We start from the raw sequence: 25,077 nt of genomic DNA, 5'->3' as shown, positions 1-25,077 counted from the left end.
GCAGGACGCATCTGGTGTGTATATATATATATATACACCCTTTACAAATCTCTTTTAAATTAATATTTTGAATAGGAAGCTATACAATGTTTTGTTTGTGCATATATAAAGAGAAAAAAATCAAGAGAAAATTTTCCAAATTTTTTTGCAATATTTAGCTTGACTTGAATTCTATTAGCTCAATTTCTAATTAAGTTTGGTGACTAAAATATTATTTTAATAAATATATCTGTTTCATAAATCTGTTGTGTTTAAATGCAGCAAAATACATTGCTTATTTACCTTATTCTCCGCATACGAGTGGGCTCAGCCATTTGAATCATTTTGGCTCGGGACTTCCGGTCTCATTCACTTCCATTCATTTCAGACGTTAAAAACAGCTCGTTTTGCTGCTTGGTGTTGCAAACTGATATTTCTCATTCCATTATTTAACTTTGTCTGTATTGTCATGCAAACACTTGTTTTTAGAGTAAATAGTGTGACCGTTTTCTGCCATTCATTATTCCTTGTCATTTCTCCCATAGGCAGCTTAATCGGAAGTTCTAAAACAATTGCAAAAACGAGCGCACTTCCACATTGAAGAATAAGGTCAATATGAACACAGCATTACAATAAAGATGTACATATAATAATATATCCAAACTGCAAAATCCAAACCATGTTATTGGAATCACTTAGAAAACTAGTTGTCCAGCTGATGAAATAAGAATATTAACAGCTGATTAAACTGCATGTTTTAAAACTACAACATGTATTTATAATAAACAGTACAATATCTTGCACTCAGTCAACACTAATGAAGAAATTAACAGCTGTCTAATAAATACCACTGAGGGTGCCTCACACAGGTAAGTGGACTTGACAAACCACCTGTCGAACCCTCTTCTCTCTAAAAAAATCAAACACTCCTCCGTCTTACCGTTCCTCTGTATTATTAGCGCTTGTGTGTTTTGCCTCTTCTTGTTGAACTGCTAAATGCCTCCTCAATTAAGTGGCTTTGGACAAAAGTGTCTGCTAAATGTAAATGTAATATGTGATCTGTGTTTTTTTTCTTTTGCTGATAGGTCAAGCTTTGTAAACTAAAAGCACTTTTTTTGCTTTACACATCCAGTGCTCAGCATATATATTAAAATATCTTTTAAATTCAACTAAATTCTAAGTACTGAAGCCAAATCTGGAGCTCATCTAACAAAATAACTTCCGATTACGGTCCAAAAACTAGTACACCAAAATTTTTATGTTATAGAAAATATTAAATACAAATATAAAAAAAGAGAAAAAAATCAAGAGAAAATTTGAAAAAAAAGATGAAATTTTGTAGGTTGTAAATTTTTTTTGTTACAATATTGCATGACTTTAACTGTGTTAGCTCAATTTCTAAATATGTTTGTGACTATAATATTACTTTAATAAATATATCTGTTTAATAAATCTGTTGTGTTTAAATGCAGCAAAATACATTGCCTATATTCACTTTCAAAATGAGGTGTTCTCAATTATGCTGAGCCCTGTATGTAAGTATTAGCAATTACTTATATATGTATCTACAATGATATTTATCTGTCATCAGTAAAAGCATTAAACACTCATGAATGCACAGGCCACGTCATCTAGAGATAAACCCTCTGAAATATGAAAATCTTCAAAAACCAATGTTCGAAATAGTAAGATGAAACTGAGCCTTATTTACTAAAATCATATATTTGGCCATTTGAACTGATTCGAAGCAAAGATTTATGCACACCTTAAAAGTTATGTTTTAAAAACACTGGTCTTGAATTATGTCTTCATAAACTGATCCTTCCCACCAACCTGTTTCACCAAGTAGGACATGTTCTGGATTAACATCTAAATTGATCCTGGAACAACATTCCAATCAGCCAATCAGAATTAAGGGATATAAGGTTTACCATTTATGTTAAGTTTAGGCTTACGGTTAGGTTTATACACTTCTACATGATTGTTATCCAACTGTTATTCCTCTCTGATTTTGGGAAATATTTACAGTTATGATTGGGTTTAGGAGTAGGGAATAGGTATGGATTATGTTTTCGAACAGAAATGTTCCAGGATCAACATAGATTCAGGATCACATTGTACTTGGCAAAATCATGATGTGCGATCCTCCCAGTGTGAAAAAACAATAAAAGACCAGACTCACCTTCACCTCCTGAGCAGCCAGACCGCCAATGAAGGCATTGATGGGTGCCAGATCTCCACTGGCAACCAGAGACAAACTCCTCACCGCATCTTCATCAAGCTCATCGAATTTAGCCTCTGCGCAAAGCTCTTTTGTGATAGTAAGCAGCACTTCAGCGTCCGCTACAGAGGGCAGCAAGATCAGAGATGAAGTACAGTTGGGCTACTGCATTTTACATTTAAAAAAAAAAAAGGGCTATGGAGAAAAATAATTTGAGAAATCAATTCTGAGGTCTTCAAAATGCATGCTATTCTCTCCTGAAATATTGAATTTATTTTTTAACAGCAGATGGCGCTGTCTGCTTTATAGACAGATGTAATCTGCTGGCTTTCAATTCTTTAAAAATACCACATTAATAATGGTAGGAAAGATTTAAGATAATTCAAAAGTGTCCACAGTGAGCTTTACAAGCAAATTTACATTTCAGCCAAAACACAAGTTAAGCCTGTTTCACACCGCAAGCATCAGCAGCGCGTTTTTCGGCCACCATGTAAACAGATTGGAGCTTTCATACCGCACGCAGCAGCAGGGCGTCAGTGCGAGGTGTGAGCGTCGCTGAAGCAGCAATGCCGTGATAGTTTCGGGCTGGGTCTATTTTTGCACGCTGCTAATGCTCAATTAAAGTGACAGTGCATTGATAATGACCAAAACACATTGAATGACAGTAAAAAGTAGCAATTTTACTCAAAAACGGTAATAATATCCACTAATTTATTATAGTCAATCAAATGAACTTAAACGATTAAAAACTGCAACAAACATTTATTTATGCCCGAAATATTTATTCACGAGAGTTGTAGTCCATAGCGAAGTGTATTGTGGGTAGTGTAGTTCGACACGCATGCTGGATGATGTGAGCTCGCCGTGTGCTGTGCTGCTGAAGCAGAGGAAGAAAGTTTTATTCGGCTTTGTTTTACGTTCACTCAAGTTATTCCACCCGGGAGCTGTTTTGCACTGTGAACCTGACAACACGAAAATAAGTAAAAGAAGGGCATGCATTGATTACTTTTGTCCGTCTCATCCTTTGCACGAGCTGTTACTCTGCTGCTGGACATTACTGAAGCGTATTTGTATAGAGAGAGATATGTAACTAGATAGAATAGACAGAGATAGATTGATCTCTGCAGCAGCTGCCGAAGAGCTGCGCGCTGGTGTGAAAGACAAACGCCTGGGTGCTGCTTCTGCTCTCCATACGCACTGCTTTCGCTCTGCTCATGCACTGCTTCCGCTTGCGGTGTGAAATAGGTTAGACATAAGGTTAAAAATCAGCTTAAAGCACCTAGGGAATCATAGAGGTATTTGCTGTAAAAACTAGCCTAGAGCACAATCTGCTGTTAACAACCAGCCTAGAGCACCATGTGCTGTTAAAAACTAGCTAGAGTGCCATCTGCTGTTGATAACTAGCCTGAAGCACTATCTGCTGTTAACAACCAGCCTAGAGCACCATGTGCTGTTAAAAACTAGCCTAGAGTGCCATCTGCTGTTGAAAACTAGCCTTAAGCGCTATCTGCTGTTAAAAACTAGCCTAGAGTGCCATCTGCTGTTTAAAACTAGACTAAAGCACCATAAGTGTTGAAAACTAGCCAAGAGCGCCATCTGCTGTTAAAAACTAGCCTAGAGTGCCATTTGCTGTTTAAAACTAGACTAAAGCGCCATATGCTGTTGAAAACTAGCCTTAAGCGCTACCTGCTGTTAAAAACTAGCCTAGAGTGCCATCTGCTGTTAAAACTAGACTAAAGCACCATAAGTGTTGAAAACTAGCCAAGAGCGCCATCTGCTGTTAAAAACTAGCCTAGAGTGCCATTTGCTGTTTAAAACTAGACTAAAGCGCCATATGCTGTTGAAAACTAGCCTTAAGCGCTACCTGCTGTTAAAAACTAGCCTAGAGTGCCATCTGCTGTTTAAAACTAGACTAAAGCGCCATATGCAGTTAAAAACTAGCCTAGAGTGCCATCTGCTGTTTAAAACTAGACTAAAGCGCCATATGCTGTTAAAAACTAGCCTAGAGCGCCATCTGCTGTTGAAAACTAGCCTAGAGTGCCATCTGCTGTTAAAAACTAGCCTAGAGTGCCATCCGCTGTTTAAAACTAGAGCGCCATCTGATGTTTAAAACTAGACTAGAGCGCCATCTGCTGTTAATAACTAGCCTAGTGCGCCATCTGCTGTTTAAAACTAGACTAAAGCGCCATATGCTATTAAAAACTAGCCAACAGCAACATCTGCTGTTAAAAACTAGCCTAGAGTCCCATTTGCTGTTAAAAACTAGCCTAGTGCGCCATCTGCTGTTAAAAACTAGTCTAGTGTGCCATCTGCTGTTAAAAACTAGCCTAGTGCGCCATCTGCTGTTAAAAACTAGCCTAGTGCGCCATCTGCTGTTAAAAACTAGTCTAGTGCGCCATCTGCTGTTAAAAACTAGCCTAGTGCGCCATCTGCTGTTAATAACTAGCCTAGTGCGCCATCTGCTGTTAAAAACTAGCCTAGTGCGCCATCTGCTGTTAATAACTAGCCTAGTGCGCTATCTGCTATTAAAAACCCAGACTCTATTTAAGAGATAATATCGATGCATTTTGAAAATCTCAGAACCAATGCGGAATCGATTTCTCAAAAGATTTTTTCCACAGCTAATAAATCTGTACAGCAGCAAAATCTGACATTGCACTCGAATAAAGATTTAAGTTGTTTTTCTAGTTACACTACTTAAAGACAGTAACAACAACATCAACAATAATAAAATACAGCGGAGATAACACGCTACTAACAACTCGTCTAATGTGCTTTTTAGCCTTGCATAATATTTTTTTCAATAAACTGAAAACATAGATATACCTGGTTGACCAAATATTTAGAAATGTTCTCAGAATAACGTTGATACAATGCATACAGTTGACAGTCATTAGCATGAAGGGTGTTTTAATATGACAAACCTGAGATCTAGGATGGGTGTCCGGCTGTATGTCTGAATAAATTATGCAGGGCCTGAAAGGCCAGGTGAAGAGACAGGTGTCTTTGTGTCTTGCCAAAGTCTGTCATCTCCACAAGATCAGGATCACGGAGCGCTTCATCCAGAGCAACATTCAGAGGTTTCTGCAACACATTGGAATATCTCCTCAATGGCGTACTATTTGTATGTTGACACACTTCCATATACTGTATCAAGATTCGGTTGCATGAAACCCCTTAAGGGAACCCTTAGTAAACTTGGGTGGCAAGAAAAAATCTAAGAATCAACTTAAAGGGGTGGTCCACTACGGTATCATATTTTAAGCTTTAGTTGATGTGTAATGTAGCTGTGTGACCATAAACAACATCTCTGAATGTAATACGCTCAAAGTTCATTGCAAAGGAGATACCTTACAGAGTTAGCAAAGCCTACAGCGAACGAAGTTTGGAGACTACAAAAAACACATCCGGGTTAATGATGTCATAAACCCTTCAGGTTATGCGCATTACAACTCGCACAGTGAAGGGGCGTGGCCATATGCACTGTAATGTTATAGCAGAGAAAGCTAAAATGCCCTCCAAATGCTGCTATTTCTACAAAGCTTCCTCTGTTTTTGTATTTGGGCTTCCAAAGGACACGAAACAAAGAGAGAAGTTCTTACAGTTTTGATTTAATTATGTTCCAGAGAATAAGAATAAATATATATATATAGCATTTGACAAAGGACAGTTTCCAGAATCTCTCTCCGATCAGTGCTGGATTCGGCTAAAACTCCTCAAAGGAATAGTGACGTGGATCTGATCGTGAATCGCAGCACATTATGTTAGCAAACTAATCAGAGCCCAGAGGAACTAGGAAATAAGACAGTCGTTTTTATGTTAGCTGAGTAGCTATATATAAGTAAAGATATATTCAAAAATATTGTGAATTTTTTACAAATGAAGCAGGAGAACACATTGCTTGCAACTCATAAACACAACCAAGCCTTAAAAACACTCTAAACCACCCCTTTAAGGAACTTAAGGGCTTCCGTTAAGTATACACCCTTAGTCATACAAGTGTTGCCTTAAGTATTGCTACAAAGTCCTTAGCAACCACTTCAACCTTATTACATTTAAGGGACCAAAAACAGTCCCTTAAGTAAATGCAACAGCAGCACTCATTGCCATATGTTGGCAGAAACTGCAGTGAAAGTCACTTAGGTAAGGGTGACAGTTAAGATGTTTGCTGGCAAAGCCCTTACAGTCACGTGAAGCGCTTTAAATTGGGCATTTTTTTTACTTCGATGTTTGACGTTAATCTCAACTGAAACATTGAAGAGAGGATGGGAAATTGAGTAGCTCCTCCCCTTTTTAAAACAGGGTACAGGAATCAGAGTGAAATTCAATACCTTTTTAAGACCTTTTTAAGACTCTTTCATACATTTTTAAAGCCTCTAAAAAGCCCTAAAGTTTACGAATTGCTAAATCCTGCTAGATTGACGTCATGCTGCTTTTATTTACTGCAGTAACCATACTGCTACTGCAGTAAACAAAGCAGCATGACGTCAAATTCTAGCAGGATTTTATCAATTTCATAAACTACACAGCACTCCAATATTGGCAGATTAAATTCTGGCAAACTTTACTCTACAACTGTACATTGTTTAATGAAAAATTATACAAAATTAAATACCTTGTAAAAGCATTTAAGACTTTTAATACTTTTTAGGGGTCTTAAATTTCTCTAAATGATTTTATCAACCCTTTACTACTTAAGCGCTGTGAACATCCTGTAAAAAACAGCCAATGGCGTTTGTGTTATTGTATCACTGCTCTGCCAGTTTTAAAGTGCACTAGAGAGCATATGATTGGAAAAGATTTGAAACTGAAAGTATGAGATGACGTGAAAAAAATAGCTGATCCATAAAATTTTAGATGTTAAATTCAATTTTATATTTTCTAAATACAAATTTTGTTACTCTTATGGAGCACACTAGCTAATAGATATCCTTAAAACTAATTTACTGAAACTAACGGGACCATTGCCCTTGCCTCAGGGATTTTTTTCACCTCAAGGACACCCCTGAGTCAAATTATTTATGGACATTTATGCAGCCGGGGCTAGAAACAAACTACATCATCATGTCAACAGCCTCTTAAAATATTTATACTTACAAAGCTCAAGATTTCAGGTTGTTTGACTTCAGTTGCCACTCCACACTTCACATAGTCGGAAAAGTTTGAAGTGTCACAAATGCTAAAGGAGTAGCTGTCTGAAAAAATTTATATATTGTTATTCACTTATGCAAATGACCTTTTCTGGGTCGTTTCTATACAGCATTTAAATGATTAACTCAAATTTGTAAATGATAAATCATATGACACATACCTCTCACTTTGATCTCAACAGGGCCGTAATTGTTGAGTTCAGTCATGCCTTGAACTTCAGAAAAAGTCACAAACATACCATCAGTGAACTCATGTCTTTCCTCATCGGTGCAATTTACAACGCCTGGATTCTCCTACAAAGAAAAACAGTAAATGTGCAACTGCATTTGGCACCTTTGACAAATTGAAAATGAAACACTGCCATCAATTCCTCAATGCTTCATCATAAATGATGATACTTTAATGCAGTTTAAAAGATCTATGCACGTCTTTTGATATTTCATTCACTCAAAACATCCCAAAGTTCATAAAGACCCACAAATACATTTGAAGTCAAAATTATTCGCCCTACTGAGATTTTTTTTTCAAAATATTTTCCAATCCCAAATGATGTTAAACAGATCAAGAAATTTTTCACAGTATTTCCTATAATATTTTTTCTTCTGGAGAAAGTCTTATTTGATTTATTTTGGCAAGAATAAAAGCATTTCTTTTTTTACATTTAAGGTCAATATTATTAGCCCCCTTAAGCAATATTTTAATTTGAATATCTACAGAACAATCCATCATTATACAATGATTTGCCTAATTAAGCTAACTTGCCTATTTAACCTAGTTAAGCCTTTAAATAAGCCTTAAAAATCTTCTCTTGTTAAACAAATATTCGGGGAAAAATATACAGGGGGACTAATAATTCAGGAGGGCTAAAAACTCTGACTTGAACAAAAATAAAAAAGTTAATCTGTAGAATTACTTCTTTATTGTAGCATGCTAGGAGAGTTTAAAGTACAGGTCTTGTGTTATATTTTGATGTGTGATTATATTGTTCAATGTGTGGCTTTAAGTGGGATTTGGGGATTAAAGTGAGTCTACACGTATCAGGGTTTTCTGTGAAAGTATGTTGGAAAGTAGGTTGTTTTCGGGTGACCAATAGTATTCTCTTCAACGCCATGCACTTTAAGAGAAAATGGCACAATGTTGTACCAAAGAAGGTACAAACCCTTGTCACTGGGGCAGCACCTTTTTATGGAACAGAATTGTACCTTTAAACAAAGACACAATTTTGTACCATTGCAGTTTTTACCTTTAAGGACATGATTTGATCCATGGGAAACCAAAATGTACCTTTGGTTTTTAAAACCTGCAGATACAATAGTGTACCTTCATTAAAGGTATAAATCTGATCTATGAAGGTACGACTAGAGTGACAAGACACTCTGTACCTTGACAGTGTCAAATGTGTTCCTTCAAGAACTATTTAAAGGCATTTTGCTTTATCCAAAATGCGTCAATTTATTTTCAGTAAAATAAAACATCAAATGCATTTATTAACAATGTTTTACAAAAGTTTATTTTTGTGTAAATCCACTTTTACATTTACAATAAAGAATAAAAAATACTTTAAATTAAACATAAATTAAAAGATCTACTTTTTGCTAAACATTTCACAACACTTTTCACAAACATGTCACAGAAACACATTCTACCATCTACAATATAAAACTTTGTTTCTCCAATTCTCACACAATACCTTTGTAATCACTTAAAAGTTCATTTAATTTACTTAATTTTAAAATAGAAATAGAATTCTGCAATAGTATTGTAATGAGATGTGCACAATGTTTGATTAGTTTTATAATACTAAAATGTCTGCATGAACACTTTGCATATGCAGGACTTTTGCCAGCTCATGTGTGTAGTGAAAAGCAAACGCCAAAAGGTGCGGATATCAATAATGAAAATGTATTTATCAGAAAATGCTTAGCAAATGTTCATTAAAATGCCTGAAATGTTTAGTTTACAATGCCTATAGTTTGGTTTTACCAGTTGTTTTGTATTATAGAAGTTAATAATTAGTGTATTATATGCTTTTAAATGAGGATTCATGTTTTAAAATGGAAATTATTCATAAAATCACTTTACCTTTCAAGTCATTTTTATTTTCATAGATATTGTAATAAAGAAGGAGTTGTCCGACACTTATGTACCTTTTTATATGAGAACAATTGTTTTTATTTTAATTTTTATAAAAAATTTTATTTATTTTAATTAATTGTACAATAAAAGGTACAGAACAGTATCATAAGAGGTTTTATCTGTACCATATAAGGTGCAACTTTTACAGAGGTACAAAACTGTTCCTTAAGAAACATTATTTGTACCACCGTGTTCCTTTTTTCTGAAAGTGTGTAAAGTTTATTAAAAAGAGAGGATTGAGTGTTTAAATGCTTACTGACCTTCTTTAGACTGTTACAATATTAACAGTAAGTTTTTACTTACATTTGCATGCAATCATAAAGCTAATCAAATAAGTAGCATTAACCGAAGTTGAAATTTACATCAACAATTAAACTTGAAACATATAGACTCCATTTTGAAGCAGGGGTCTCAAACTACCGGCCTGCCCTCCTCCTCACTCCAGCCTGCAACTGATGTCAAAAATATAACAAGATTCGTCCCACCAAAACATATTTTTGAACCCCTATCTTTGTCGTTCAGTCGCATCTAGCCATTTGTGGTTTTGACCCGCCACCTAGTCGACATTTAAAGTACTGCATTCAGATTAGTTTTACTTTCATTTTCTCTCAGTGTATGGTTAAGAGTAACCATATCAGTCAGGACTCCCGTTTTTCCAGGGAGTCTCCCTTATTTTAGACAGATCTCCCATTTTGTCCTTTCTCCTGTAAAACTCCCAGAATTTCACCCTTATCCCCTGGTCCTCAAGTGTTTGGTACAATCTATAACACCCCGGATCGCCGACTGTTCTAATGGCAGCTGGTGCCCGGTCCATAGGACAGACCAGGCTCTCTGTAAAGTCTCTTAATGGTAAAGTCCCACCCCCCCCCCCCCCCACTTTAGTTTTTCCAGCCTCTGTAAAGTACTGGACATCCTCCTCCTCGACCCGCCCCCACCCCCCTGATTTTCAGAGACAAATGTTGCCAGGTATAAGTGTAACACACATGCGTTTTAATTCTGTGGCTGATTTAAACGTTAAAATATATGTCCATAAGGCCAATGCAGTGGCGAATTGGTAGTCCTGTTGCCTCACAGCAAGAAAGTCACTGGTTTGAGCCTCAGCTGGGTCAGTTGGCATTTCTGTGTGAAGTTTGCATGTTCTCCCTGCATTCGCGTGGATTTCCTTCAGGTTCTCCGGTTCTCCCCAAGTCCAAAGACATGCGGTACAGGTGACTTGGGTTGGCTAAATTGTCCGTAGTGTATGTGGTGAATGCAAGAGTGTATGGATGTTTCCCAGAGATGGGTTGCAGCTGGAAGGGCATCTGCTGCGTAAAAACATGTGCTGTATAATTTGGTGGTTTATTCCACTGTGGCAACCCCGGATTAATAAAGGGACTAACCCGAAAAGAAAATGAATGAATGAATGAATGAATGAATGAAAATATTCATTCATTTATTTTCGGCTTAGTCCCTTTATTAATCTGAAAATAAATGCATTCACACATTCACACACATCTACACTACGGACAATTTAGCCTACCCAATTCACCTGTACTACATGTCTTTGGACTGTGGGGGAAACCGGAGCACCCGGAGGAAACCCACGCGAACACAGGGAGAACATGCAAACTCCACACAAACTCCACACACGCCAACTGAGCCGAGGCTCAAACCAGCAAGCCAGCGACCTTCTTGCTGTGAGGCGACAGCACTACCTACTGCGCCACTGCTTCGCCAAAATGAATGAATTTATGTCCATAAGTGCTCTATTTTTAGTAAAGCTCTATTTTGTTAATATTCAAGGGTTGTTTGATTATTATCAGTTTTATTCCACTTGTTTTGCTAATATTCAGATGGTCTCATTTAATAGATTTTCCTCATATGCTTATTAAGATTTACATAAAATCTATGCACACTAGTAAAATTGTACTGCTAGTTGAATTGAACTTGTTAAAAGTAAATGTGAATATGTACATAGGCTACTTTTCTCCTCTTTAGTGTAGTTTTACAAAAAAAGAAAGACATTGAGAAGAACAGTTGCCAGTAAAGTCACTTAAGTTACCCAAACTGCTTTCTGCTGTTCTTATGTTATTGGGACAATACAATTGGTTGGGGCAGAATAATTATTAATATGCCTATTATTTGTAGTATTTTCATAGCAATTTAAACCCCTTCAATATGTACAACAAGAAACAAAAAGCTGGAGATTTGGGGGTTGATTGCAAAGTGAAGAGGTCGATTGAGCAAGAGGGGCACCTCAGCTAATGAGGGCAAAGAGGCAGTGGCTCTAGCCACCGGGCCACCCCCCTGTGCACAGCCCCGGCCCCCTACCAATTTGAGTTTGAAACCCCTGTTTTAAAGCATTAATCATTTGGTAGAATGCTCAGAATTAAAAACATCTTCATCTGTATTCTGATTATGAATGAAAGCATTAATGTTTTTGAATGACATGAGGGTGAGTATTTCTTTAAGAGGATCAAACTGAAAGGGAAAACATGATTTATGTCCAGTGTCACCTTGCTGATATGTGAAATCATGGCTGAAACTGGAGTATCTCCGGTTGTGTCAATGACTTCAAAGGATTCGCCAAAGTCACAGAACAGCTGCCTGCAAACAAAATGCACAAATCAGAATAATATTTAGCACTGCTATAAACATTGTGTAGCATTGATTCATGAGATGCTTCTTACCCACAAAGTCCTCTGGTGTCAGCCACGATAAACTTTATATTGTTTGAGTGACAAAACGCTCCTACACGTAGCTGCTCTTCTAAAGGTGAATTTGTGAGCACCACAACCTATAGTGATAAACACATAGGATGCAACAAAGTGAAGAACTATTTCTTGTATTTCTTTCCTATTTTTGAATATATATCTGTGAACATGAAATTTCTGGTACTGGATGAGATTTTATACTAGCAGACACACACTTCATTACTTCAGTATGCAATAATAACATGGTGTGTAAATTATTATTTATTCATTCATTCATTTTTTTTTCGGCTTAGTCCATTTATTATTCAGGGGTCACCACAGCGGAATGAACTGCTAACTTATCCAGCATGTTTTACACAGCGGATGCCCTTTCAGGGGAAATGAACCACCAACTTATCCAGCATATGTTTAAGTAGTGGATGCCCTTCCAGCCACAACCCATCACTGTGAAATGTAAATTATTATATCTATTAAAATCTTTGATCTTTATTAAACACCAGTAAGGCACTTTACTTTCACTTTTAGAACCTTCATCAATTTAATTACATATGAATTGTAATTTGATGGAAAAAGTGAGAAGAACGAGCTCAGCAAAAGCCATGCTCAAACCCATTAATCAGGTCAAAATCTAGTACTCCATATTATTATTCATTCATTCATTTTCTTTTCGGCTTAGTCCCTTTACTAATCTAGGGTCGCCACAGCAGAATGAATCGCAAACTTATCCAGCATATGTTTTACACAGCGGATGCCCTTCCAGCTGTAACCTATCACTGGGAAACATCCATACACACTCATTTACACACATACACTAAGGACAATTTTAGCTTAAACAACACTTATAGCGCATGTCTTTGGACTGTGGTGGAAACCGAAGCACCCGGAAAACCCACACAAACATGGGGAGAACAAGCAAACTCCACACAGAAATGCCAACTGAACAAGCTGAGCTCGAACCAGCGACCTTCTTGCTGTAAGGCGAGAGCGCTACCCACTCTGCCACCGTGCTGCCTCCATGTTATTAATTTTTGGTTGATAGAGCTAGTGTAAAGAGGCATGGGATGATAACCAGGTTTGAGGTGTAACACGGTTGGAAAAGTCATGGTTTTAAAACCGCAAAAATATTTGTTACACAGTTCCTAAGGTACAGTTGAAGTCAGAATTAATAGCCCCCCTTGATTTTTTTTTCTTTTTTAAAAATTCCCCAAATGATGTTTAACAGAGCAAGGAAATTTTCACAGTATGTCTGATAATATTTTTTCTTCTGGAGAAAGTCTTATTTGTTTTATTTCAGCTAGAATAAAAGCAGTTTTTAATTTATTTAAAAAAATTTTAAGGTCAATATTATTAGCTCCTTTAAGCTATTTTTTTCTATAGTCTACAGAACAAACTACCGTTATACAATAACTTGCCTAATTACTCTAACCTGCCTAGTTAACCTAATTAACCCAGTTAAGCCTTTAAATGTCACTTTAAGCTGTATAGAAGTGTCTTGAAAAATATCAAGTCAAATATTATTTACTGTTATCATGGCAAAGATAAAATAAATCAGTGTTTAGAAATGAGTTATAAAAACTATTATGTTTAGAAATGTTTACAAATATCTCTTCCGTTAAACAGAAATTGGGGGAAAAAATAACCAGGGGGGCTAATAATTCTGACTTCAACTGTATATGTGAGGGTTTTTTATGTTTTGTAAAGAAACTACGTTTTAATAAAATTAATGAAGTAAAGAACTAATAAATGTTTTGAAACTAATGAAGACAGCAGAAGTCAATGATTTATTTGAACAATTTAGTCTGACATGTTGTTCCAAAATACTATAAATGTTTCCTAAAATCAAAAATATTGTGTTCAATGTGGGGGAAAAGTTGTTGTTTTTACCCAGACATTTAAAAAGAACTTATTTTAGAGCAGGAATCATGATACCGTGATATTGTGAAACTGTGATATTTTTATCCAAGGTTATTATACCGTCAGAATCATAAACCAGCCCATGCCTAACTGTAAATTTGCATTTTGTAATAGACACTCCAAATAATCTAGTTTTCCATCTGTATAAACATTATTTTCATTACCACACTAGCAGATAGTTGTACTTAAGTAAAATGCACTTCATTTAAACCACCACTCTCGAAACAAAGCTAAATATGATTTTAGTATCCAGAAATTTCATATAGATTTCAGAATTTTTAAATATTCATACCTAAAATAAGAAAAATACTTAAGAAAATCTGCTCTTGACTAGGTTAGTCCATGCTTTTATGACTTCTAGGCTGGACTACTGTAATGCACTGTTTGCTGGCTGCCCAGCATCCTCTATTAACAAACTTCAATTAGTACAAAATGCAGCTGCCAGAGTTCTTACCAAGTCTAGAAAATTTGATCACATCACCCCAATTTTATCCTCCTTACACTGGCTGCCTGTTAAGTTTCGTATTGAATTTAAAATATTGCTTCTTACATATAAAGCCTTAAATAATCTAGCTTTTTATCTAAACAACCTTCTGTCTCGCTACAATCCAACTCGCTCTTTAAGATCTCAAAACTTACGGCTTCTGGTAGTACCTAGAATAGCAAAGTCGAGTAAAGGAGATCGAGCCTTCTCATTTATAGCTCCTAAACTCTGGAATAGCCTTCCTGATAACGTCCGAGGCTCAGACACACTCTCCCAATTTAAAACTAGATTAAAGACCTATCTGTTCAGTAAAGCATACACTTAGTGCACCACTTAGCGGGCTTCCACACAGGTTCTGCATCTTGTTGATATACACTATGAACAGCAGCTATGCTAATTAATTTCTTTATTCTCCATTTCCACCTGGGGATACTCTTCCCGAGGCCCTCAGACTATGCAGAGTCACTGATTCGATCTAAGACTAACGACGAGATGATCCCAAGGTTTCCATATCCTGGACCAGGCCGTATCCTGAGCAGCTACTGTGATGGTCATAGAAGAGTGGAGAAGATGAGACTGATTCCTGTGACGCTCCAGAGACAGACGAGTCTTCGCTGAGGCCAGCTTCCAGTCTCCGCCACTGAGACTGCAGCTCTGCACAAGACGTTTGGCCAGCGGAGAAATTAAAATGATCGTGCCCAACTGAGCCTGGTTTCTCTCAAGGTTTTTTTCTTCACTTCCGCCAATTAGTGAAGTTTTTTTTCCCTCTCCGCTGTCGCCACTGGCTTGCATGGTTCAGGATCTATAGAGCTGCGCATCGTTGGATTTGCTCTTCAGTGTTTGGACTCTCAGTAGTGATTATTAAACTACACTGAACTGAGCTAAACTGAACTGAACTTAAACGCTACAAACTGAACTACACTGTTCCAATTTACTATGATCTTTTATGTGAAGCTGCTTTGACACAATCTACATTGTATAAGCGCTAGACAAATAAAAGTGAATTGAAAAAAAAAAAGGTGAAGTTAGATTCACTAAGCAAATTACCATGGTAACTGACCCGGAGTATAAGTTATCTCCTTTTCAGAAACAAGCTTGACTTAATCTGCTTTCTTGTGTTTGACATACTCCCATTCTTAAACTGAAAACCCATCATTTCCCTCATTTCAGGGTTAACATAGTCAATGATTTCACTTAAAGGCATAGTTCACCCAAAAATGAACAATTCTGTCATAATTTACCAACCCTTTACTTGTTTTAAACCCTTATGAGTTTCTTTATCTTGTTGAACACAAAAGACATTTTAAAGAAAGCTGAAAACCTCTAACCATTGACATTAAAAAGTATTTATTTTTCCTATTATGGAAGTCAGTGGTTACAGGTTTTCAGCTTTCTTCAAAATATCTTCCAGGTTTTTTTAACAATGAGAGAGAGAGTAAAAATGGAGTAAATGTTCATTTTTGGGTGAACTATCACTTTCACCTCCGCCAACCTGATTTCACCAGCTAAGACATGTTCATTCACCAAGTAGGATTAACATCTAGATCAACATCCAGGAACAACATTCCAATCAGCCAATCAGACTTAAAGAACACATAGTTTACCTCTTTTTATGATTTAATATTAATATTATGGTTCTTCTGAGTGTGTCAGTTTAGGTTCAGTTTAAAACACAATTCACATTTTTTATTATAATGTGTTAAAAGTGTCATGTTGGGGGCAGTTCCCTGATTTATGGGTGTGTTGCTTCACATGTAAATTAGTTTCGACTTCCCGCCAACGTAACAAGGGGGCGGGGCCATGAGCTCACCCGCTCTGCGTTTGCAACAGAGTACCCTGATAGAAACCTAGGTTTAGAATTCTAAAACGCATGCTAGTTAAGACCACAGGGATCTTCTGGGATCGCGAGAAATGCAAACGCCTGAAGTATAGGGTAGACTCAATGAGAAGTACACATGTTTGCAAACCTACCTAAAGATACAACCAATAATTCCGATTAGAGCGATAATGTGGAGAATATTGCTCTTGTGTTGAGCCCAATGAACCTTGCGTCTAAAAATAGAGCAAGGGTGTTCCTTTAGTGATATTGCTTTGACTCATGCTGAAAATGGCGGACATGAATCAACAAACTGAGGATATGATGACGCACCTGTCAATCAATATTGGTGGGGGGACCGCACGCACTCCTATGTAAAGTTCAATTCAATCCAATTCACCTTTATTTGTATAGCGCTTATACAATGTAGATTGTGTCAAAGCAGCTTCACATAAAAGTTGCGGTCGGTTTGAAAACCGCTCCAATTGGTCCACCGTTTTTTATGTTGTTAAATTGAAAAAAAGCACTGGGGTGTTTATATCACCCCAATATGACAGTCTAAACACCATACATGCACATATGTCTATCCAAACAGCTTGAAAAGTAGATTTTTTACCATAGGTGCTCTTTAAGTGATACATTTAGCATTTATGTTAAATTTAGGCTTATGGTTAGGTCTTTGCACTTCTACATGATTGTTATCCAACGATTATTTTGATTTTGGGAATAATTTACAGATATGGTTGGGTTTAGGGGTAGGGAATAGATATGAATTACATTTTCCAACAAAAATGATGTTCCAGGATCAACATAGATGTTATTCCAGGATTGCATCGTACTCTGCAAAATCATCACGTGCCTTTAACCTCCTGTCTAAACCAGGCTTCAGGATCACAACTCACCTGGAACCTGCTAAGGAAGTTCTCATCAAGTTGTTAGTCGAGGCGGACACTTGAACATAGGCGTTTAGACTCGACAGCTGCTTCTCAGAGCACAAAGCTCGCTTCTGACCCAGATCAGCCTCCTTCAGGTAAAACTACACAGAGAAGAGAACGTAAATATTCACACAAGTAATAACATAAGATGTAAAATAAGTCTCTGATGTCCCTAGAGTGTGTATATGAAAGTACCAACTGAACAATGTTTAATAACTCTTTGAAACTGCCCCTTTTAGTCTTTGATCAGAATTGAGCCATTTGAGATACTGTTGCTTTAAATTCAAATGAGATTGTGCTCTTTTCAAAATAGGGTGGAGCTACAAATGCCTATGTGTCAGCATAGTGGCAGATTCAAAAACAAGACTAACTAGATCAACTAATGAGAAAGAGATGGTCACCGCAGAATCATCATACGTCTGCATACAAATCAGTAGCTCAGCGCATATTCAAAACATCATCTGACACGATATTAATGTTGAATTATAAACTGCATTAAAGGCCTCATTACCTGAGAGGACAAATCTCTCCACTCCACTACACCCTCATCCTGAACGGTGACTGTTCTAACTCCAGCCAGGATCACGTTTTTGGCAATCTCCACGCCAAGACCTCGCATTCCAGCAATGAGGACATCAGCCTTTCCCATACGACGCATTGCATCATGGCCAATCACGTAGCTGTTGGTACAAAAATAATTGCCATCATGCATAAATGTGATAAACAATTCAATTTTTGCTAATTTTTTTCGAATTTTGCCATTTAAAATATCATTATTTTGTGTGACAAAATAAACAAAAAATGTCTATGAATTTTAAACAAAACTAAAATAAGCAGATATTAAGCCTAAAAAACACACACACACACACACTCACACTCACTCGCTCACTCACTTGCTCACTCACTCGCTCACTCACTCAATATAAGTAATAAATATTCCACAATGTATAATTTGCACTATGCCTATTTAAATAATACATCACAACTTTTCAAAAAACAAGTAAACTACTGAAATTTTTAAATCACAAAACTTTGAACAACATTTTATTTTACAAACTTATTTATTTATTTATTTAATTATTTATTATATTTGACCTACATTTTCATTTAAACCAGACATACTACATTTTATAGTACACACTACCTTACAAAAGTCTTGTAACCTGTCCAAGTTTTAGGAAAAAAAATTATAATTTGACTTCTAATTGATCATTTGGTATCAGAAGTGGCTTATATGAAAGTCAAAGGCCTCTAGATTACGCTTATTTTACCAAAATAAAAAGTAATCATGCCTTGATTTTTCATTATTTAATTATTACAGTAAGGTCTGACTTTGCTTATATAAAAGTCTTGTCACTTAACAGAAATAATCTCCAGTATAGAATATAAAGTCATGGTGCAGTGGAAACAGAATTGTGTATGACTCCCATGATCCCAAGATTCTTTGGATTTATCTTCAATGCCTCCTCCTTCATCTTACCCCAGTCTCTCTTACCCCATACTCAATAACGTTCATGTCTGGTGACTGGGCGGGCCAATCCTGGAGCACCTTGACCTTCTTTGATTCCAGGAATTTTGATGTGGAGGCTGAAGTATGAGAAGGAGCGCCATCCTGCTGAAGAATTTGCCCCTCCTGTGGTTTGTAATGTAATGGGCAGCACAGATGTCTTAATACCTCAGGCTGTTGATGTTGCCATCCACTCTGCAGGTCTCTTGCATGGCCCCATACTTCATGTAATCCCAAACCATGATTTTTCCTTCACCAAACTTGAATCTTTGGCCCATGCGGGCTCCAATAGATCTTCTGCTGTATTTGTGATGATTGGGATGCAGTTCAACAGATGATTCATCGAAAAAATCTACCTTCTGCCACTTTTCAACAAGAAGTCAAGTTATTATTTGTTGCTCTTACAACTGGGATCGACAACAAGTCTTTTGTCAGGTAGTGTACAGTAAATAGTATGCAAAACATTTCATCTATGCAAAAACAAGCTCAGTTACTTTCACTTTTTTTCTCTCTCCGAAAAAGTACCAGAAAAAACTGTTCTGTAACTTACAGGAAATGAATAATTGTAATTCTTTTAAATTGCACAACCTCAAAAAGACAACATCACCAGTTTGTACAAAAGCTTTTTGTGTTAAGCTTAAAAATGCACATGCATCATTGAACAGTTGTCTTTTTTACAAAGTGAGGGACTTGCAACACAGAGAAATGTGTACATTTAATGCCTAAATTACCTTTTTGAAGTGGCAGCAACATATTTGTTTTACTGGAAATGTAGTTAGTAAATGCATCAAGTTTCTGCAGCCCTTAATTATAAATATGGTTAAAATGACAGAACTTTACACCATTGTGCAGGCGTAACTGCTGATAATCCAATTTACAAAGATAACAGACACTGAAATAATAAAAATGAAGCCTGGGGTTAAAGGTAAGCATAATGAATAACATTTTACGTGTACTTACAGCTGTCGAGAATATAACCCCTCGTCAATATCTCCTTGCGCCATCTTTCTGTAAGAATATCAAATCATTATGATATCATTGGCAAACACATACAGTGCAATCAACATGTAATGCCAATACCATGGTATTTACATGTTACAGTAGCTACGTTTAAGACTGTTGCGATTAATACCGTGAGAGTACCAGTGATACCTGACTGTAAACAATGACATGAATCGGACGTTTTTAAAGATGTATTAGCGGATATAGATGTCAATATTCAATCAATAGTTTCCTTACTATTTAACATTACCTTTAAACGGAGCTTGTCGGTTGCTTCCTCGTTTGTCAGAACAGAAAGTAAACTGATTCAGAGAAGAGTGTTTCACTTTCGTTTCTGTTACTGTGTAACCTGTGTTCTCGCGCACATTCTGCCATACTGAGTGATTAAATGGACAGTTATTGATGGTTTGTTGCATCTCCAAAAGTTCCTGTTTCTTGACGCTGAGATTCCTCAGGTAAACATTAGTCCGCATGAGTTACAGAATCTCCACCACGCGAGGGCGCTAAACTCCAATGGAAATAACTGAAAGGAAATATATTACGTGGGTACGAGACCTTGCCCCAACAGACTAGGTGAACCATTCCCTCCTAAAAGCACTTCATCTTATATATATTATTCGTATTTATTATTAATATTTTATTATTATTGATATTATAACTTATATATATATTATTTATATATTTTTTTTTTTTCTGTCGAATGGTAAGTTATTTGTATTTGTATGTGATTATATTTTTCTTATGACTATGTATATTATTGACCTTTTTTAAGATCTGTCTGGGATCCCATGGACTTTGTTCTGATGTTCTTGTATTGTCAGCTCAAGCAAAAAAAAAAAAAACCTTGTCATTTGTCAGGTCTAGGCTAAAGTATTGCCCAATGCTTTTTTTCAGTGCTGACCATCCCTGCTGAAAAAAGCTGGTTAGTTTAAACTGGTTGACTAGGCTATAGTTTAAGTGGGGTTTTGGCCTTTTCCAGGCTGGTTTTAGATAGATTTTGGCCACTTCTATGCTGGCTATATGGGTTTTGGCCACTTCCAGGCTGGTTTTATAGGGTTTTGGCTACTACCAGGCTTGTCTTAGTTGGATACCACCTAGAATGCCCAGTTAAAACCAGCTTGACCATCCAGGCTGCTTAGCTGGTTTTAGATGGTTTTGGCTGGTGTCCCAGCCTGGCTAGGCTAGTGATTCCAAATGGTCACCCTGCGGTCCCTCAGCTGGAGTTTGGACAGCTGCTCCTTTAACATCTCCAGCTTGACTTTATCTACGAGATGCAGTGGGGGATATTAAACCACACATATCTGACGTGTTTAATATTTGTACATGTCATTGTTTCCTTCGTTTTAAACAGGGTGCGAATTATACATTGGCGATCAGGGGGGGTCGACTTTTTTGTTAAGCTTTCAGTGAATTAAATTGACCTAAATGACATCAAATTTATTAACAAGACGTATTTAAGTTTTCAGTGTTTTGAGGAATATTAAATGTATTTTGACATACAGTAACCTGATTAATTCAGAGGTTACTAGCTCAAACTATGCGTCTAATTTTACTTTATTTTTAGGCTATATGTAGGCCCACACGGAATCTGTGCGCGCAGAATTCCGCAGATTTCTGCAGATTTTTAGCCCTGTTTATTTACTTGAGTAAATGTGTGTAAATCTATTTTTATTCAGTTTTTAAATCGATTACAGTAATATTATTGACTAATATGAAAATGTTCATCTGATTTATACAATGCAGTTGTACAGTAATATTTTCTGTCTTTTAGTGGAGATTATATTTACATTTACATTTAGTCATTTAGCAGACGCTTTTATCCAAAGCGACTTACAAATGAGGACAAGGAAGCAATTTACACAACTATAAGAGCAGCAGTGAACAAGTGCTATAGACAAGCTTCAGGTGTGTAAAGTCTAAGAAGCAAAGCATTAGTAAAATTTATTTATTTATTTTTTTTTTTTTTCGAGAGAGGACAAAGTTAGTGGTATAGCCAGAGAGGCAGTTGCAGATTAGGAAGGAAAGTGGAGACTAAATAGTTGAGTTTTTAGTCGTTTCTTGAAGACAGCAAGTGACTCTGTTGTTCTGATGTAGTTAGGAAGTTCATTCCACCAACTGGGCAGATTGAATGTGAGAGTTCGGGAAAGTGATTTCTTCCCTCTTAGGGATGGAACAACGAGGCGACGTTCATTCACAGAACGCAAGTTTCTGGAGGGCACATACATCTGCAGAAGTGAGAGCAGATACGAAGGAGCACAGCTAGAGGTCGCTTTGTAAGCAAACATCAGAGCTTTGAATTTGATGCGAGCAGCAACTGGCAGCCAGTGCAAACGGGTGAGTAGCGGAGTGACATGTGCTCTTTTGGGTTCATCAAAGACCACTCGTGCTGCTGCGTTCTGAAGCAGCTGAAGAGGTTTGATAGAATTAGCTGGAAGCCCGGCTAGTAGAGAGTTGCAATAGTCCAGTTTGGAGAGAACAAGAGCTTGAACAATGAGTTGAGCTGTATGTTCAGATAGGAAGGGTCTGACCTTTCTGATGTTATAGAGTTATATAAGAGACTTGCTTTATTTATGAAATAAAGTGGATCTAATTGGATTTGCACTTTAGTTTAACTCTTTTTATTAACCATTCTTAATCAGAGAGGTACTACAAATGAGAGAAAGAAAAACCACAATACATTATTTTCACAATGTTGAGGAGAGAAATACTGAGTGGTAATTAAACACATTCCTTATTTTCTGAACCATATTGAGATGGAAATAAAGTAAACAAAACAACAACAACACAAAAAAGGAACAAACAAACCAAACCATAAAAAATAAAAAATAAATAAAAAAGGAAAAAAATGAAAACATACATATACATAATAATAAATTAACAAATTACACTCAAGTAGGCCATTACCGTTAAATGTAAAATATCATGCAATTTCTTTTCCTAATACACTCTTAGATAAGTTTGTATCATTCAAAAGCAAGAGGGGAAAAAAGAAGAAAAAAGACATACAGACAGGGTTAAATATGCAAGACGGGATATATAAAGCTATTTTTTAAAATACAACAAAAAAGGTTGCCAAGCTGTATAGAAATCCTCTGTTTTGCCATTGTTTGTATATCTAATTTTCTCTATTTGAATGAACTGTAACAGGTCATACATCCAATGAAAGTAGTTTGGCGGAGAAGGTTTTTTCCAGTTCAATAGGATAATTCTTTTAGCGATTTGCACTTTAAACATTAAATAAAAGTTAAAAGATATTATTTTTTATTTCACATATTAAGGTTTTAGTTATGATGCTCCCAAAATAATTCCGCAGAAACCCGCAGATTTTTACCAAAATTTTCAGCAGAAATAGCAAAATAACGTCAGCAGATTCTGTCTGGCCCTGGCTATATGTAAATATAACCGGCTATTTTACAAGAAAATCTCGTGACCACTTACGATATCCATCACTGCTCTAGATCTTCTGGTTTAGACACTGTTGAATGATTCTTGCAAAGACTGATTGGCGTGATTATACATAAACCCCTATAATGGTATGAACTATTATAGGGGTAGTCAAATGTATATTTGTATTATCTATTATTTTAATGATTAATATTATTATTTAGGAGAGAGCTCAGGGAAAACTATTTCTCACTATTTCAGGCCTGACCCACATACATCTTTTTTTGACGTCCTACAAGGGGGATCAAGCATTAATTAGGTAATTCGCACTCAGATTTTAAAATAAAATAAAAATCATACCTTCCTCTTTTCTCTCCTCGTTTTCCTCTTTCAGCTGCTGGTCGGTCACCGCTATCTTTACACTTGATTTCGGTGTAAACTCGGGCACTTTTATTCCCTGAAGAACGCTCTGAATATCAGCACGATTTCTTGATCCTGTAATCCCATAAATCTGTGCGTATAAATTGGCAGCAGCGATGATGAAATCCATATGGGTGGTCTATAAAAAGAGAAAACAGTATTCATCTCTAATGCTAAAAAGCTTTTATTCCTTCATTCATTCATTTTCTTTTCAGCTAATCCCTTTATTAATCAGGGGTCGCTACAGCAGAATGAACTACAACTTATCCAGTTTTTACACAGCGGATTGCCGTTCTAGCTGCAACCAGTAACTGGGAAACATCCATACACACTCATTCACACACACATGCACTACAGATAATTTAGTTTACCAATTCACCTACAGCACATGTCTTTGGAATTGTGGGGAAAACCGGAGCACCCGGAAAAAAAACCCATGCAAACACAGGGAGAACATGCAAAACTCCACACAGATATGCCAACTGGCCCAGCCAAGGCTCGAACCAGCAACCTTCTTTCTGTGAGGCGATCGTGCTACCCACTGCGCCACCGTGACGACCATGCTTTTATTGATCATTCATTCATTCTTTTCAGCTTAGTCCCTTATTTAATCAGGGGTCGCCACAACGGAATGAACCGCCAACTATCCAGCACATGTTTTGTGCTGCGGCGGATGCCCTTCCAGCTGCAACACATCTCTGGAAATTTTAGTTAACCCCAATTCACCTGTACCGCATGTGTTTGGGACTGTGGGGGAAACGAAAACTCCACACAGAAACCCCCAACTGACCCAGCCAAGACTCGAACCAGCGACCTTCTTGCTGTGAGGCGACAGCACTACTTACTGCGCCACCGCATCGCCTGCTTTTATTGTACTTGGCAAAATAATGTAAAACAAACTGAAGGATGGAAAAACGTTGGATCACAAACACACACACACACACACACACACAACTGCAGGAAATGGCGAGAGGAAAGTGTGTAGAGCATTCAAAAAACAACACTTCTCAAAACGAGTTCACCTTTCAATTCAAATAGACTGTGATGAGAAGAGAAGAACTCCTTTAGGGGAAAACTGATAACTTGTATAAAGAACCAAGACAATGGAAACAATGGGTCATAAAAATAAATAATGGCTACAAAGTACGCATTTGCATATTGATCGAAGCCTAATTAAAATATTCAGGAGTGTTTTCTACAAATCTCTGAACGTGTTTCTGTGAAAAGCATGATCTGTTTGCTAATGTGTCACTGTGTGTTCATCTGTGTGAGTGAGGGGTCGAGGGGGGGTTAACATGTTTTCCCTTTGCTTTGTTAATCTCAGGTGATCAAGATCAGTATCTATTTCACAGCAGGAGAGAAACTGTGAGTCGTCTGAGATTAGAGATTCCCGTCTGCAGGGGATGATGGGAGATCATGGTGCTTGTATGCAGAG

General features: G+C 36.9%; 1 protein-coding gene and 1 pseudogene across 1 annotated transcript in view; both read right to left on the bottom strand.

Moving 5' to 3' along the window:
- LOC130231132 (ubiquitin-like modifier-activating enzyme 1) overlaps positions 1 to 20,228 on the bottom strand; it is a 101,305-nt pseudogene extending 81,077 nt beyond the window's left edge.
- Positions 20,229 to 21,019: 791 nt separating this feature from the next.
- Positions 21,020 to 25,077, bottom strand: part of LOC130231263 (ubiquitin-like modifier-activating enzyme 1) — a 40,938-nt gene continuing 36,880 nt past the window's right edge. The window contains exons 19-20 of the mRNA XM_056460751.1: positions 23,583 to 23,781; positions 21,020 to 21,102 (exon numbers count right to left, since the gene is read on the bottom strand). Coding sequence (XP_056316726.1) covers positions 21,020 to 21,102; positions 23,583 to 23,781 — 282 coding nt within the window. The remainder of the gene's footprint in view (positions 21,103 to 23,582; positions 23,782 to 25,077) is intronic.

Source organism: Danio aesculapii, chromosome 6, assembly GCF_903798145.1.
Source record: "Danio aesculapii chromosome 6, fDanAes4.1, whole genome shotgun sequence".
In the NCBI taxonomy this organism is placed as follows: Eukaryota; Metazoa; Chordata; class Actinopteri; order Cypriniformes; family Danionidae; genus Danio; species Danio aesculapii.
Note: the sequence above shows the minus strand (reverse complement) of the source record. Positions and strands in the feature narration are given on the sequence as shown.